The sequence below is a fragment of the Anarhichas minor genome, unplaced genomic scaffold (assembly GCF_050575085.1).
Source record: "Anarhichas minor isolate MPS153535 unplaced genomic scaffold, ASM5057508v1 ptg000011l, whole genome shotgun sequence".
NCBI lineage: Eukaryota > Metazoa > Chordata > Actinopteri > Perciformes > Anarhichadidae > Anarhichas > Anarhichas minor.
This window is the reverse complement of record NW_027466457.1, coordinates 8,307,261-8,325,230: the sequence shown is the minus strand read 5'-3', so window position 1 is coordinate 8,325,230 and position 17,970 is coordinate 8,307,261. Positions and strand designations below refer to the sequence as shown.

Below are 17,970 nucleotides of genomic sequence, written 5' to 3'. Positions count from 1 at the left end.
GAATGTGTCAGCTGTTTTTTTTCCCCGAAGTTGAAGCTGAGAGTCCTGTAGTGAGTCACTGGTCATCAGAGCTGATGATGCTGCACTTCATGCCCAATATTTCAGCTGTAGCCATTTTTCTATTTTAGTGTTCAAGGTCGAGAGGAATCGTCACGATGACGCTGGCCCCCCCATCCCCCATCCTCTACACCTTTACTGCAAATAGAAAATATGTCTGTACTTCTACTACATACCACTAGGGGACCCCCTTTTTAAATCCCTTTTCATTTTTTTTTCTTCCTCCGAGCTCTACTCCATCGCCAGCTACTCTCCCCCCTCCTTCCCTGCTCTCACTCCCACCTCCTCTACCTCTCTACGCTGGACTCAAATGCTAGTAACACCGGTAGGTTTAGCTACTGTCGTTCTGTCAGCCAAAGATACAGAGTAAAAGGCTTTGATTTCACACCACAACCATACCGGGAGAAAATAACGGAAACGCTCAATGTGGTATGTAAAGATAACGGGATGCAGCAAAAGTCTTCTTGTGGATCGTCTTGTTTGGTAAATGTGTCTTGAATTGGCTTGAAGCCGGTATAAAATCTCACCTGGGAATAACGTGTTAAGCTAACGTTAGATGTCCTATTTAAATGTAGATAGAAAGCTATAGCTAGTATTGTGCTTGTACGTGTCATTTTCCGTTATGTGGCAATAAGGCGAGCATATTCTCCGCCGTTACATATGGTGGGTTTGAACACACAACGTTAAGGGTTAAACACGGGACGTTAAGCTACAATGGTTATGAATGAGAACGTTATGAATAACGGTCAACCGTTGTGCTCGGGTCGTTAATATGTCACATTTTAACGTCAACCCATAAAACCGACGAGCCGTCGGTGACAGGTGAAACGTTAACGGGTATTTATTATCATCATTTTTGTATTTAAATTTGAGCTTGCTTGATTTTTGGACGTTACCACACAGCAACCGGACCAGTTAGTGAATTTCCCTCCCCTGGACCTGTAAGGTGCTGAGGCGGCCGCCTGCTGCCCGGCTTCCGCTTAGCAGTGTGGGTTTAATCATCGTGTGGGTGTGGGTCCTAGTGTTTGGTAGTGGAGGGTAAACCCACTTAAACTGTACCCACCTCCTTTCTCATTGGTAGAGACACGTGACGCTACTCCCCTCTGACTCTAGCTAAACATTAACATACTGTGACACAGTGAGGACAGGATGAAAGAAAGGCAAGACGGATCATTTTTAATTAAATCGTTATTAATGCTGAATATCTTGAATGCTGGAGGCGATTTCTATTTTGTCCAACTTGAACATTTGAACTCCTCACAGAAGGGAAAACTGCTGAGTAAGAGGTTAAGAAATAATGCATGCTTTTTAAAAGAAGCAACCTTTTTTTCCCAGTGTATTGGTTAGGTTATGAGGCCAAGCAGTGTAATAAAACACTCCTGCAGCCTTGAAATAATTGATGAGGTGAGCCATGCTTTAAGGGTGTACGGTGACATCCTGTGTTTTCCAATGGAACTGATGCTGAAAACATCACTTTATTCTCATTCAGTAGACAACATTACGTTAAATATTCATTTAATCCACATGCAGTTATGCACCCATGTAGCATTTCCTAAAAGTATGCTAAAATGCCAACGGCAAGGACTGCTAAATGTCACTGGTTTATGTGCGCTGAATGGAAATGGCGTGTAGCTGTGCTGTGGGAAGATGCAGTCCTTCAGGCCAGTGTAGGATTTACTGTAATCTGCAAACTGTAATCAGATGCTTCAATGCTACATTTAGCTTCTTCTCCACTCACAGTGGTACCATTATTTTCCTATCAAGGTTGGGAAGAAAGCTGAGAGGGAGAACAGAGGAGACACAAGAGAGACGCCCCAGGTGACTTGAAAAAGTGGGCCACCAGAGATACCTGAGGAGGGACTGAGCACTGCACCCCCTCTCTGCACTGAAGGGGCTTTTGTGCTGCTGGAAAGTTGATGCCGGCTTGTTACTTCTGATCTACAGAAGGGTCGATTACAACAATGCATAACTGTGCATGTTTAATGGCGGCACTTCGTAGAGCACATTTAGTGGAAAATGCACCGCTGTGCCCAAGATCATAACCCACACGCCACTGGTTGTGAATATAGGTTTGCGAGAGAGCTTTCATAAATAGGAATTAGGTTTATAATCCTGATGCTGGAGGGAAGAGGGGATAGCAATCAGATCTACTGTATCTGTGACACCACACATTTCATCCCTTGTTTCTGCAGTGCTGTAGATATCCCAAAAATAGGCTGCATCTCTTAAACCGTTATTTAAAATTTAAAAAAGCACGGCGATGGCACGACAGCAGCTGTCAGGTTTGTTGTGAGGAACAGTAGGCATACAGCTGTCAGTGCTATAACTATATTTAAAACACAATCCTATCTAATAGAAATACTTGATGCAACAAATATACACAAGGACAGTATGAAGCTGGATGTCAGTCATACAATAATAGATATACATATATTTACAGCTTGTGTAAAGCTTGAGTTGCATACTAGATTTACAGATTGGTGCTCTTGCAGCTCAGAGAAGTACTCGACATCCGATGGAGGATTGCATGCACACACACACACACACACACACACAAACATTCCCTGTTAATGGAGTCAGTGCATCTGAGACAGATGGACTGGTAACAAGATAATGAGGAAGGATATGTGTGATTTTTCGTGAGCGACGTGCTGACTATACCACAGCGCTTTGTCACTGTGACCGCTCGCTTCCTGTCTTTCAACAAGCTGATTGTCCTTTAGTCAGCAAGATCTGTACTCTGTTTGACACGTGAGGAGAGAGAGAGAGAGAGGCAGCAGAGGAGCTGTGATAGATGAGGTAAAATCCTCTCTGGTTGATTTTTAATGAGAGCTAACGCCATTTGCATTGAGTTTTGAATAAGGAAATGAACTGGTGTGGATTTGTCTCCAGATTTTCTGTACCTGCAGGGGAAGATAATGATCTTTTTGTAAATGTCATTGTGATTGAGACATGCCTTAGAGCAGCTACAAGCAGCTAGCTGCATGTATGCCTTGCAGCCACCTAATTTCTTATTTATCCTCGCTCTGATCCAGTGCTGTCAGCTTTTTAAAGCACTTCAAACACACTGTTTGTATTTTTAGAAAGAAAAGCTTCTTATCTTGTTTTTATGAACAGAGTAATGCCTACACGTCTGTCCCTTCGTTTGTCTAGAATGGTTGAAATGGTAGAAATGTGGTAAAAAACATTAAATTAAATCATTAAAAGGAGTGCTAAAAGGTGACATAAAACTTGACCATTACCAGTTACAGGCAACCACAAAATATGTATGATAAGTAAAAGAAAGAAGCCGTTAGGAATTTAATTTCCTAACTTCTATCAAAAGAAGACTGCTTGCTGCTTTACCGACAAGATTCCACATAACTCTTCACTGTCCTCGTCAGTACAAACGGTTTATTGCCTCATTGTTTGTGTTGAAATGATGAACAAAGGTCAAAAAGTGAACTGTTATCTCAGTCTGTGCCCGAACTCTTTAATCAAGTTGCACCCAGTGGCTGGCTTGAGTTAAGTTGTTAAGTTCAAGGTTCTGCATGGCGGGCGAGTTGCACAATCACCGTGTCTATCTGTTTCCAGAGGTGAAAACCTAAAAATATGACCTCTGTGGGACTGCGTGTGTTTAAGTGAGAGATGTTTCAACTCACTTGAAGTTTTCAGTCACTTTAAATCATTTTTTTAGTTGAATTTAAAGTAACTCTCCTCTTTACTGGTGCAGTGAATTGAAAAAAAAATTACTTTGCGGCCTTTTAAGTGGTGCATTGAGGTGATTCAGAAACCCCAGTACAGACTGTAACTCTTTCTGCTTTGAGAATAAAAGGAATTCCTTGAGTGATGCCACTGTGCTGTGGACTGTGCACACTGAGGCTACTTGTTTCCACACAGACTCCCAATTGTCATGACAAGACGGTCCAGCCAGGCTACATGACTGTGGGTGAAATAAATGTCCTGCTGCAGACACAGTTGTGTGAAGTGGATGAAGCGAAGTGGACGAGTCGAGCCTCAAGCATGATGGAGAAGGAGGGAGACGTCGGTTTGATGGGTTACTCATAAAGACGGCAGTGGTCTTCGCCATACATCATCTCCTCAGTCCTATCATTAACAGAACACAGTATAGTCTGTAAATCATTGTCTGAAGGGAATCGGTGTGCTGACGAGTTCAGTTCAGGAGTCAGTGGCAGGAATTAGGGAAACAAAAGTAGCATGCTTTAAGTGAAAAATGTGTCTGTATCACAACTGATTGAGTCCAGGCAGCAGAGACCAGAGATGTGGCTCTCTGACCTGCTCTCCTCCTCCTCCTCCTCCTCCTCCTCCTCCACCTCCACCACTGGAGCAGCCAGCGGGGGCCTCAATGTGCCCATCCAAACTAAACATACCAGACCACAGCTGCATTCACACCTGGATACAGTTATCCACGGACATAAACATCCACACATGCTGCGCAACCTCTCTGAAACTGAATCTGAGGAACCAGTCATAGTCGTGTGTTGTGCGAGCACAGACGCACTTCACAGAGAAACCCACCAGTCAGCAACGATCTGAGACGGAAAAGCTCTGTTTGTGAGTCGTGACTCGTGACTGAGGGAAGTGATGGGGGAGGAGAGAGGAGGAGGAGGAGGAGGCGGGTTGCACACGCAGAGGCAGGTTGTGATTGGTGGACGATGGGGGTGGAGAGAATGATGGGGGGAAATGGGAAGCATCTTTTTACACTGAAGGCATTCTGTACCTTTAATATGGAGCATCCTGTCCACATCACATATTTTTCCTCTGTTTGCGCAGAAAGAGCTGTGTTAGCATACAGAGGACAGAGGAGGACATGTATGACACACAGATGTTCCAGTGATGATAGTCGTTTTAACATAAAGTTATCAGTCTACAGGGATTGATAAAGCTCTATTTTTAAAGTGTTGACTAATTATAAAAATGTTTCTTGTACTGTTGTCCCTATTTAGGGATTAATAAGCGACACACAGAGCTTTTGATAATCAACCGTAGGGTTGATTCAATTAGTCGATCGACAGAAAGTTAATAGCAACTATTCAAGCTTCTCAATTGTGATGATTTGCTGCTTGCTTAGTTGGATTTGATGCTGTTGACCTGCCAACCCACCTGTAAGTGAGCGCTGTACTTGGTTTGGTCCTCAGCACACCTGGGAGGAGAGTCAGCTTCTGATCTGGATTCCTGGACTTGATTTTGAGGTTTCTCTTAGCTGTGTGGTTGAGGCTGCTCCTCCGTTCCTTTGTGGTGAATTGGTAGGTTCAAACAAACGTTTTATTGAGCGTGCCTGTTTCCAGCGTTTATCATTCTATTCTGTTTCCCTCCAGCATCTCATTGTCAGAGTCCACACATTCTCCTGGATTCCTAATGTCTTCCAGTTGTGCCCCGTCAGTAGCTGGGTTTTCATCCTGGTCCACATGAGCTCCATGGAGCAAGATGTCCGACACATCGGATGTGCCCTGAGGATAGAATGGCGGTGCTGTGGGATTCAGTGGATGTGGATTTTGCTGTTGGCCCGGCCCTCCTCTCTCTGTCGTATTCCTCACCAGGACTCGGATGCCCACCTGTAACTCTGGACCATAAATTCTTTTGTCATATTGTTTTTTTCTACCTCTATCGGCTGACCTGCCTGCATGTTTAGATGCTATCTCATAGGCTTCTGTCATCCTCTTTCTCCATGTATCCACATAGGCCTGATATGAGCCTGGCTGGTTCTTCCTTTCTACTCCAAAAAGGATGTCCACATAGCAAAATCGTTAAATCGTTAGTCCGCCACAGTTTTTGCTGATTTGTTTGTAGTTGCTTGGGCAAAGTGTGTATAATGGTCTATAACCACCAGAATATATTCATAACCCCCTTTAGACTTGCAGGAAGTGCAGGAAGTCCACTGAGACTAACTCCAATGACTGAGGGGTTTTCATACTCATCATCGGAGCTGGTTTCCTGGTTTCCTCTTCATGAGGCATTCACACACATTTGTCACGAAGTGCTCCACGTCACGCTGCATCTCCTCGTGAAGCTCCCTGAGAACGAGAGGATGGTAGATCTTGGGGAGTACTAGCCGACATCTAGACTGACTCCTCCTATGCAAAATTCCCTCTGCCTTGATCTCCAGTTTACTCCATTCCCTAACAAGTAGTCCAATACTTTGCCTATTACCGGGTCTTTCTGTGGTGCATCTCGTATTTTGTCTTTGGATATTGGCTGTGCTGTGCTGACCAACCTGTCTATATCTGCCTGTTCTTGAAGTGGTGCTGGCTCTTCCTGCTGCACCGGGATACCCTGCTCACTGTTTCCTTCCCTCTGCTGGTACAACACCGCTCCGAGGCCATCTTGCGATGCATCAGTATGGAGGACAAATGGTTGGTTGAAGTTAGGGTAACTGAGTACCGGTGAGCTGGACAGCTTGTCGACTAGGTGGCTCAATACTTGGTGGTGTACCTCAGTCCATGTCCCATGTGTCCCACTAGGCAACTGTCCCTGGTTCCCTCTTTTCTGTGATGTTTCTGTGCCACTTGGAGGGGCCGCTAACCGGTCATACAGCGGCTTAGCCAGACGTGAAAAGTCCTGTATATAAGATCTGCAGTAGGAGAGAAACCCAAGCATCTGTCTTACCTCTCCAACGGTAGTAGGGCGTTTCCTCTTTAAGGTTTCCTCATTGCGTATCCCTCCTTGGACACGATCTTCCCCAGAAATCTCACAGAGGTACTCCTTAACTTCCTGGTGAACACTGATATTAGTCTTTTGGACAGGAGTCCGGTCCTTTAAGGTGATGTGCATTTTGAGTGTTGGAATACAGCCGACGTCCATGTCGTCTTTTGCAAAGGCATCACACTCCTCTCTCAGCATTTCTTTTTGCAACAGCCTGCTGCTCGCTGGTCAGGTGATCCAATGCTATCGGTGGGTCCCATGCGTTGCTGTCACTCCGGGTTGGACATGGTGTGTCCGTGTCAGAAAGTTCTTCTCACTGCCATACAGCCCACATTGACTGTAAAATACCAAGCCAGCATTAATGTGTGGAGTTTTAGCTGAAATAGATAGAGAGATAGAGAAAAATATTTCCAAATGCAAACACCCCACGCTAGCACCTCCATCTCACCTTTCACCTCTTAAAACAAACACTTATGATGTCGCTCTCAAAAATGACAAAATAACTTTTGGATGGTATTTTGTGTATGTATTACTTTGCCACTTTTTTGAGAATGCTTAATGTGACCTTTCCTATTTCTTTTACAGATATCCCCCAACTCGAGCTAACAGCAACTGCAAGCGCACGATTAGCCTGCATAAATCCACTTGGACAGCAACACACTGCTGTAATCCGCTGACCACCGAGTGACTAGCTAACAGACAGATTGACACTTTGACCAGCCGGGGCTTCAGATAAATGGCTGACAAGCAGATCAGGTGAGGGTGAATGTGGAGCGACTACAAATACAGCAGCGCTGTGGACTTTCATTTGGTTTTCATTTATTGACCTTTTATATTTCATATTTTTGTCTCTTGTCCAGTTTGCCTGCCAAATTGATCAATGGGGGGATCGCTGGCCTGATTGGAGTGACCTGTGTGTTTCCCATTGACCTGGCCAAGACTCGCTTGCAAAACCAGCAAAATGGATCTCGCCTTTACACCAGCATGTAAGAGATGAGTGTATTTGACTTTTTGCATATGAACATATAAACATGTTGCTGGGCTATAGTCAGGGCTGATCAGCTTGTCATAAGGTTCCCAGATAAATAACATACCACCACTGTTGTGTTTGTGTTTCAGGTCAGACTGCCTTATTAAGACCATCCGGTCGGAGGGGTATTTTGGGATGTACAGAGGTACGTTTAAAAAAAAATTATTTTTTGATTCTTGTGATTAATGTGTGAGCTCACTGAAGTGTAAAAATGAGAGCATGAAAGCAGTTAGGTAGCATAGGGTTCTGAATACTTTCAGCTTCATAATGAGGCTCCAGATATCAAACACATGGATCTGTGTCTGGCTGCTACAGGCAATTATCTCCCATTCTCTCTCGCCCGTCTCTGTGCCTCTCATTTTCTTACTCTCTGTCCTTTTTATTGTCTCAGGAGCGGCGGTGAACTTAACACTAGTCACGCCAGAGAAAGCCATCAAATTGGCTGCCAACGACCTCTTCAGGCACCACCTCTCCAAGGATGGGTGAGGAATGAAAGTGCTAACAGGCTGACTGACACACACCCACTCCCTCATTCATCTTGTGATTGACCGGCGTGTTTACTAACATGTAACCTAACACGTTAGCTGTCAGTGTTTTCACCAGGGCTCTAGTTAATCCTCCACCGTTCAGTCGTTAGCTGTTTGCTTTAAAAAAATACAGAATTACTTGTATGTGTGTCAGCAGAAGCCCTGTCTGAAAGTAAAATTAGCACATGATGTCAAACATTAGCGACCATCGTATTGCTCAAATCAATCACCCACCCATTGTCCCCCATGATAAACCTGAAGGTTTCTGGGACATCCATCTCCATCTCGTTTGTGACAAACATGCAGGCTGATAAATGATTGACTTGTCTTGCCCAGCCTCTCGCCGTGTGAATTATTAATCCGCCCTTGTGCCAGACATGTTTATATAGAAGACAGAGTTAACTCCTTTTTCAAGGACTGCAGAAATAAAGTTGCCCGGATCCCACTCTGTCAGTCTTGTGCTCGCTTTAATCTGATCCAGTCGTGATCTTCTTTTCTTTCAGAAAACTCACTCTGCTCAAAGAGATGCTGGCTGGCTGCGGGGCCGGTACATGCCAGGTGAGTGAGGTGCTGCTTTAATTGCATCCTCCCGTTCTCATCTGGAACTGCTGCCTTCAACGCCACCCATGTCAGCTCACACACACGCACCACTGGGCCTCAGCCACTCGCCTCATTTATCACCGCCTGCAGCTAGAATTAGCCAGCGCCAGGTTGGAATGAGAGGAGGTAGCTGCAGAAACATGCTCACAGTCGGTCTCTGTAGATCGTCCCTGTTATCTATGAACGTGACCTGTAACGTGCCATTTTCATGAATGATTTCTAATCACTGAAACGTTGTCCTGTTAGCAGGCGATACACTGGCAGCTAGATTTGAGTGATCAGATAAGACGTTGTGAGAGTGCTTGGCCATGTGCACCGAGTGAGTGAGTCAGAGGGAAATGCCTCTTGTCAATGAGGACAAAGGCTTCGAGCCCCGAGGGACATGATTAGATTAAGTGTAGCAGACCTTGGATTAAGATTGCAGCCCAGAACATGGCCATCTCATCCCTAATCCAGTTAACTAGTTACCACTGCGTGGATTACAGAGGAAAACAAGAGTTGACATATAGCTGATGTTACACTGGACACATGTTTTGCATGACACTTTCTAATACGAATCAATCCTTTGTATCTGACACCTTTATTTTGCTTTGTTGCAGGTTATTGTTACAACTCCTATGGAGATGCTGAAAATCCAGCTCCAAGATGCCGGACGAATTGGTGAGAGGAAATTCAATCCAGATGGCAGTTTAAGCAAAGAATGAAGAGTAGGGGATAAACTGGAGAAACAGTGGCCTCATGTGGTTCATGGCTGAGATTACAAGAGCTTGATGCTGGTCTCTTCTTTCTGTTATGAATTCAAAATGTCTGCCCGCATACCTGTTCTTAGTATTGTTTCTCGTGGCTTTATACGAAGCCTTTGCTGTTGTTGATGTTGTGTTTCTTATGCTCCGTAGCGGCTCAGAGGAAGCTGATGCCAGAGACGGTGGCAGCAGGTACTGTGGAGACCAAGTCTCCAACAGCCATCCAGCTCACCAGAGAACTATTTAGGGAAAAGGGTATTGCTGGGCTGTATAAGGGCCTGGGTGCCACCGTGCTCAGGTAAAAACACATCTCTCTACTAGTTTCACCAACCGGCTTCAATGAACTTCAACATGACTTACTGTCTTCTGACTTATTTCTCTCTTTTTGCAGGGATGTTCCTTTCTCCATGATCTATTTCCCCCTTTTTGCCAACCTGAACAACCTGGGCAAAAGAGGCGTAGACGGGCCCGCCCCCTTCTACGTGTCGTTCATATCGGGCTGCCTCGCGGGGAGCACAGCGGCCGTTGCTGTCAACCCTATTGATGGTGAGCAGCGGGACGGTGAACGTCGTTACAGCAACGTGTGCCCCGTTAGTTGACGTTATGTATTCACCTGAGCTCCGTGTGTTGCAGTGATAAAGACCAGATTGCAGTCGCTGAACCGAGGAAGCACAGAGGACACGTACAGTGGAGTGAATGACTGTATCAGGTGACCTCATTATGTCTTTTACTGCTGCAGCATGTGTGATGCTGCATGTGTCAGGTCAAGTCAAAATGGATTTAAGGGCATTAACACACAAAACACTATGAAACAGCAAATTCAACAAACAACACAGCTGATACATTATAAATAAACAAATTAAAAGATAGATAAAGCACAATCAACACCATACCTACTGGCACACAGCTAGAGCTGGCTGTTTGTTTCACTTTTAATACTGAGATTTTATTTGTTCTCTAGGAAAATCCTGCGTAATGAGGGACCATCAGCCTTCCTGAAGGGAGCCTACTGTCGAGCCTTGGTCATTGCGCCTCTGTTCGGCATCGCCCAGGTGGTCTACTTCTTGGGTGTGGCTGAATATATTATCAGCTCCTTGACTAAAAAAGACAACTAAGAAGCACTTCTGCCTTTCCCTCCCACAATGCATCACGCCCACCGCGTTCATCTCATTCTGAAAGAAATTTTCGATGGGTCAAAGCGTGACCGGTCAGTACATGTTGTTTTGAATTTGTTGTGTTGAATGTTGAAATAGCTGAGGAGGGGGAGCCTTTGTTTGCCAAGCTGCCTACGGTGGCACGCAACAATCCTGCAGGCACGCTGAGCTAGCTCTCTGGAAACGAAGCCACAAATATCAGTTGACGCTTTAAAGGAATATTGCTTTATAATTACAGCATTTTATTGCATTTTGTGAAAATGATTGTTGAATTTCCAAAGTAGATGTACTGCCCTTGGTTGCTGCAGTTCTGCAAGCCCGACACTACCTAATTCACACTGAATGACAGAGAAGACCATAGTGATCATACATCGCTAGATTAAATGCATGTACTTTACTTAGAAAGATATTTGAAAACATAAGAATAGAATATTTTCAAAAAAATGCTATTCAAAGGATTCCCCCAGACCTTATGTCTTAAAAAATAGTATATTTAGAATTGGAGCAAAACATAGAGTAAGCCTGAGTTTCAGACAAAGACCCAGGGAATGTGTGACCGTGATACCAGCACAGCCCCTCTGATCTCTCCTCAGAAGCCACATCCCTTCCTGTAAGTGCTTGTAATGAACTCAGAACCATTCAGCTCCATGCAGACTTTGATTGCCTTGGCTTTCCAAGTACATCAGGTTCCATTTGATATTTAGCGCTACCACAATGGTTTGACTGTTTTGCCTCAGTGAAAAAGATAGCTCCTGTTTCATAGTCGCACCCTAAACTGAAGGGACAGTGTTCGGAAATTGGGGGCTTTACGCACTTCCAAACTACACGTACGCGTAGTTTGAAGCTGCCTCTCTGCTTCTTTCTATGGGTTGAAACTGTCGAGCATGTCGTAGTTGTGGCCACACCCCAATCAGAGACGTCACAGCAGGAGTGTTGCCTTCGAGAGATGATGGAAAACACCTGCTGTGACATCACTGATTGGATTGCGGCTAAAAGTGCCGTGTGCGCGTAAAAAGTGTCAGTCCACAGAGAGCAGAGAGGCAGTGGGTTTCAGCCCTGTGCGATTCATTGTGGGTTCAGATCAAAGCGTTAGCCGTGAGCACTAAATGGGTTTTAATAGGATGCAGGTTATTAGCTGATTTTATTTGAATTATGCTGATCAGACATGACATGCTGAGGCCTCATGAGTACAGTCATCCGTTGTGGAGCCAGTAAGACCTGAGCTGGAACAGTTCAAACCACTTAGCTCCACAAGTAATTATTATTGTTTACAGATGAGTTCACACTCACTTTAGATTCTTTGTCTGAACTAGAATTCATTGGCAGAACCCAAAGAGCTGATGGTAAATCTTTCTTCCTCAGAAAATCAAACCGACGTGTTTTCAGCGTGTTCTATGATTTTACCAAACATCTCGGCTTGTTTGTTTTAGAGGTTTTGTTTGCTTTAAGCTGCGAGGGGGAAAGCAGCTCTGTCGTATCTCGTTTATGCATCAGGACACTGAAGCCCTGCCATTGGTTTATCTCGCCGGAGATCAAGGTGACTTTGATATGTATTATCCAATCACATTCCTTCCTCGCTCCCACTGTCCAAGCAGCTCCTCAATCCTACTGTTGCACTGTCGACACGCGATTGCGACTTTCCGATGTTTTATCATTTGTGGGAGCGAGTGATCTATTTATCAGAAACCCTTTCTATATGTAGAATAGCACTATATATTTGTATGTGTTGTTTTATCTGTGACAAAGTGTCCACCTTAACTATATTGTACAGAAAATATGAAATGTATGTTTTAGGATTTATTGTTCGGTTTGTACATGATGGCTTATTTGCACACCTACCGCCCCCCCAATCCATAATGTGGTGATTTTATGTTGTGATGCTGTCGACATATCAAATGAAGGAACATGTTTTATTGCAGCAAACATTTGAACTTAAATGCAGCATGTTGATGAGTTTTTTTTATACTGTATGCAAAGGAGAACACTAGTATAAATCAAGGAGGGTTTTTGTGGAGGTTCCATTTCTCCTGAGCTATTGGTTAAGCTGGTCAGCCTGTTGTCCTGTTTCATCAACTGGGACCAAACGGAACATCATTTAATGATGACAGAAATGTAGGTAGTTTTAAATGAATGACCTCTGGGGCTAATAGGACAGTTCTGGAAGTGAAATGTCATGAAATACAGCCTGAACGAGGCCTCTAGGGAGCTGCTGACATCAGACTGTAAGTCTTAACATCTGTGAGCGGTGCTTCTTTCATGAGGTAGCTGCGACATGACATTGATGGCACTACGGACCGAGTCTGTGCCGACTGAATCACAAGCGAGGGAATCTCGGCGTTATCGATGTCTTAACGGAGAGCCATAGGTCAGGGAGGGACATTAGAACTGCTAGACATGGACTGGCACCTCCGGCCTTGCTGACAGATGACAGCTGGGCCACAGGAAGACGGTGAAAAGAGCTGTCTATCTGAGTAAGCTCGTCGTTAGAAATTACTGTTTTTCAACATTCCTGTTGCCAGTTAATCTCATATATGCTGTTTCATTGTGTTAATGCCTATTTTTGTGTTGTTGAGATTATTGTTATGGTTTTTTTTTTAACTCCCCATCCCCCACCCCCTCCCTTGTTGTTTTCAGATTTTCTTTTCTGTATCTTTGGTTGAATCTTGAAAATGTTGTGCAAGTAATTTTGTTTTACTCAGCTGTGAACTTTCACTGACCGTGTGCATTTGGTTATATATATGTGCGTGCGTGTGTGTCTGACTGTGTAGTGCTGTAGTTGATGTGTAGTTGTTAGTGCGACACTGCGGTATTTTTCTCTTTGATTGTCAGACCCGTGTTCTCTCCCCTCTTTCCTTCTACCGTTCACACTCCTCTGCCATCAACTCTCCCCGGCATCCACAGCCGGGGCTGCAGGTCGATGCAGAGGAGCTCTGAAACACCAAATGTATGACTTAGAGTGTATACAATCAAAGAAGGCACAAAGGATTTTTAGGCACAAGAGACCACATGGCCCACTTTGAATATACTCAGACTACGTTCTTGGAAAACAATGCGCTGCTTTCCCTGACATGGTTTAAAGTCTGAGTTATTCAAGTGGAGAAGTCGATTGAGATTAACTTTTTAGTCTTGTAAGAAAGTTTATCTATGTCTGTAAAACTTGATCCATAGGGCTGAGAAGATGTGATGGTGTCCACAATGTCACCCATCAGCAGTTATCCACAAACTGTATATCGCCTACATATTCTAAATGAATCAGATATAAGAATGTATCTTAGATATTATGAGATGTAGTATTATTATTATTATAGTGAAGAGTTTATTACATTTTAATCTAAAGATTTGTGCTTTACACATTCACTGAAAATGTTCATGAACCAGCTCACTGATATGCAATAAGTAGAAGCTGCACACACACAAACACACACTAGAAAAAACAAACAATGAACACAGACAAAAATAACTTCACAATGTATGATGCAAGCGGGGAATTTGGAGGCCTTCCGGGATCTCTTCCCGGCCTCTGTTGTCTTCCTCCAAGAGGAATCGTGCATTCTAGCACTTTAAAATATAGGGACCCACACCCCACTGTCCATCTACAAAGTCTCTCTCTGTGGCAAAGAGGGTGTTTATGAATACGTGTGGTGAATGGCACAGTTGTTCTAGACATTGTTGACAATGCAATTGAAAAAAAAAAAAATATATATATATATTGTGTTCCCTGTCACAATTTTCTGTTCAATAAACTGACTGTCCTGAAATCGCCTGGTGCAGTCTGTGCTGTGGGTTACACTGTGTTTCTCTCTTTCCTATTTTACACTTATCGCTGTATCTGCTTTCAAGGTCCAGTAGTCGTCTGACAGAAAACAAAAGAGCAGACAGTGCCGTTTTTCGTCTGAAATAGTGCCGTGAAAACGAAACAGCAGTGCAAAGTTTTTTTGAAGAGTGCGAGCATGACATCGTGGCCCCTCGGGGGCACAAGAGCCATGTTGTGGTGATTTGCTGCTATGCGGAGCCACCAGGTGTCAGTGTGGGGTCGCGGGAGAGCTGTTAGTCCTGCTCTGGTGGGAGTGGGGTGGAGTGTGAGCAGTGCTATTATGTACTACAGGTGTATGCTCAGCTTGGGTGGTGTGGCAGTAAATCACAGGCACTGATCTCACTCTCCGTCCATCTTATTCTCAGTCATGCTAGTCTCCATCTCTGTGCAGCTGTGGTGCTGCTTGTACACAGATGTGCCTCTGTGATCTGTGTGGCTTCACTTGACAAACTTAAGGTGTTTCTGTGTGCTTACAAGTTGCATGATAGGAATATGGAAATGTGTTTTCTCGCGGATTTCACCGGATGCTTGAGGTCCATAAATCCCACATTATTCCTGAATACGTTTCAGCAGAACGGATGTTTTGACAGGAGGGTTATTCATCGTTAATCCCGTGCTGTTTGTTATGTATTCAACATTACTGTGCATAGCATTATATTCCAGAATGCTATTTTGCAATAATTAAATCTTAGAGCCTTCATTTAACCCTAAACAAACACACACACACACACACACACACACACATAGACACACACACACACTCTTGCTAAGTGTGCGTCTTTGCATCCATATCTTATTTCAACCAGAGTCAGATTTCATACTGAATGTTGTGCCTCTTTGAGAGACTCCTTTCATCGTCTACTCCAGTGTTTACACACACTGGAGATGAGGCTCAGTTTACCACAATGACAAGACTTTGAAATATAGAAATGATGCACCGGCCACTGTTCTTATGCTCATTCGAATCCCCTTTGTGTGTCATGACTTGAGCTTCCGCCATGAACAGGTTTTTCATGCTTTCTAGCAAGAGGAGGAGAGAAGGTGGACTGAAAAGGCAGTCTGAGATGAGGTTAAAGCGACAGAATGATGGAGGGAAGGTGTGAATCAAGATTGGAGACGGTAAAGGGTCGTCGATAGAAGGAGCAGAGAGCCAGAGGAAAGGAGGGGACGGTGTTGGTGTATATATAGGTCACTAAATCAATGGGAATCAGGTTTTTGAAGGGGAGAGAAGGGGGTATTTATAGATACCAGTGGAGACAGATGCATCAGTGACAGGCACAATGATGCTGGGAGCACAGGAGGGGGAAATCTGGGGAACAGACTGTGGTCAAATTAGTCTGCAGAGAATTCTCCCTAACAAAAGGCAAACGATTCTCAATAGTGATCAAATAACACGGAGCGCAGCGCAAAACAAAATATAATCAAATGGAAATCACTGCAGAATGCTTTGAGCAAATGACCTTCCCAGCTCTGTTGACAAAACGCAGGCAAACTGTTATTTGCGGTGTTGCTCACAGCATTTGCATCTATAGTACAGCTCAACTCATATCCTTTTGAATTGTAATCTGTGATATCAGAGAGACGCATGATTGAATTGAATATTAGCCTTCTATTTTGCAGGCGTGTAAAGAGAACCTGCATATTTATCACTCAAGCGCACTGAGAGCGACTGAATGGCTGGGAAGTGCAATAAAAACATTACAGACCGCATTGTATAGATTCCAGGTCAGAGGTTATTGGTTGATGAGCATGCACTGTAATGATTTCCATTTTAATAGCATACATTAATTACACAACTACTGTTCAAACCATTTCTACCAAATGGCTAAGTGGTGATGCTGGCCTTATGTGGTAGTTTTAATAACTGTAATGGCTTATCCCATTATATTTTATATATGCCAGCTTCATGTAAGAAAGTAACACGGAGTTCCATCACGAATTAGAAATTTGCTCTGAGAACAAGAAGGAAAAGTAATTGAAGAAATTGTTTTAAATTGCCTCCAGACTCGATTTTTCTAGGACTAAGTCAAGGTCATGGACAAATTGTTCCTTCACCACTTACAGGGCTGTGTGTGTGTGTGTGTGTGTGTGTGTGTGTGTGTGTGTGTGTGAGATGAAAGACAGCCTGAGTACTGAGTGTTAAAATATTCTACATCTCATTTCTTCATCTCATTGTCTAATAATGTGGTCAATAAACTCACAGGACAGTGTTGTGAATACAGGACCATCTGAGGATCATTTATATAAGGGGTAAGGATATGGATATGCCGCATGGTTGAAGTGACGGGGGCCAGATGGTCGTTATGTCGTTTCCTCTCCTCAGATCAATGTTTAATGTAACAGGATGATGTTGCTTTAATGACTCATTTGTCATTGTGGTTTAAGAGGTATAGAAGTGGAAAGTATCTCAATACATTGACTCAGGTATACTGCACATAAGTACAGGTTTGAGGTACTTGCACTAACATGAGTATTTCCATGTTTTTCCGCTTTATAATATTACATGTTTTACTCCACAACATTCATTTGACAGCTATACTTTTATGGCTGCAACAAACCATTATTACGATTACGAAACAAAGCAAAGTGACATCTTCAAATGTATTGTTTTATCGAACAAACATGTTCATTTTCAATTACAGTATGCAGTATATGAATCAGGGGTAATAAACCAGTAAGCTACTATATTGCAGTTTAGTTTTGTGATCGTTTTTAAGATTCTGTTGTTTAATTTTATGTTAATATAGGTTTTGTGTATTTTAATACATTGGGACCAAAACAAATATAGTATATACAATGATACAACATTCTGCATGATGAGGACTTTTACTCTTAATATATTAATGTTTTACGTAAGTACAATTTTGGATACTTCTTCCACCACTAATGAGATTATCAATTAAGCCATGCAACTTGGGTGCAAGCCTTGTCTAAATCCCACGAGTGAGCTAACTGCACTCCTCACTACACAGCAGGGGAATATTTTTTTATCTTTGAATGACAGGTAGATACACAAAAATAATCAAGGATCTCACCTTGCAGCAGAGCAAACAGACTTCTTAAAGACAGCTGCAAAAAAAAGTCACTTATGTATTGTCCTCTGAGCCACAGTGAACCGGTGGTTATTAAAGGGAGAGAGAGAGAGAGAGAAAGAGAGAGAGAGAGAGAGAAAAAATGGAGAGAGAGGGAGGGAGAAGGGAGAGAAGGAGGGAGATAGTGAGAGTCTCAAACTGGCTAGCCCACCTATCCACTAGGAGGAGAGGAGAGTCTGTTGAGGAGCAACAAAACAATAAACAGCTACTACTACAAACCACATCATCGGAGTTCACGAGACACGCCAGAGGAGTACCAACAGATAATTGAGACAACGCCATCGTATTTGCCTCGGAGTGAATTAACAGCC

The 17,970-nt window shown here is 43.5% G+C and overlaps 1 protein-coding gene across 1 annotated transcript; it reads left to right on the top strand.

Moving 5' to 3' along the window:
- Positions 1–10,747, top strand: slc25a22a (solute carrier family 25 member 22a). Its single transcript, XM_076089201.1, has 11 exons — positions 1–486; positions 7,285–7,455; positions 7,560–7,685; positions 7,819–7,874; positions 8,121–8,211; positions 8,760–8,814; positions 9,456–9,516; positions 9,753–9,897; positions 9,991–10,145; positions 10,233–10,308; positions 10,561–10,747. Exons 2-11 carry the CDS (start codon positions 7,436–7,438, stop codon positions 10,712–10,714), a joined length of 939 nt encoding a protein of 312 aa, XP_075945316.1. The 5' UTR covers positions 1–486; positions 7,285–7,435; the 3' UTR covers positions 10,715–10,747.
- Positions 10,748–17,970: the final 7,223 nt, after the last annotated feature.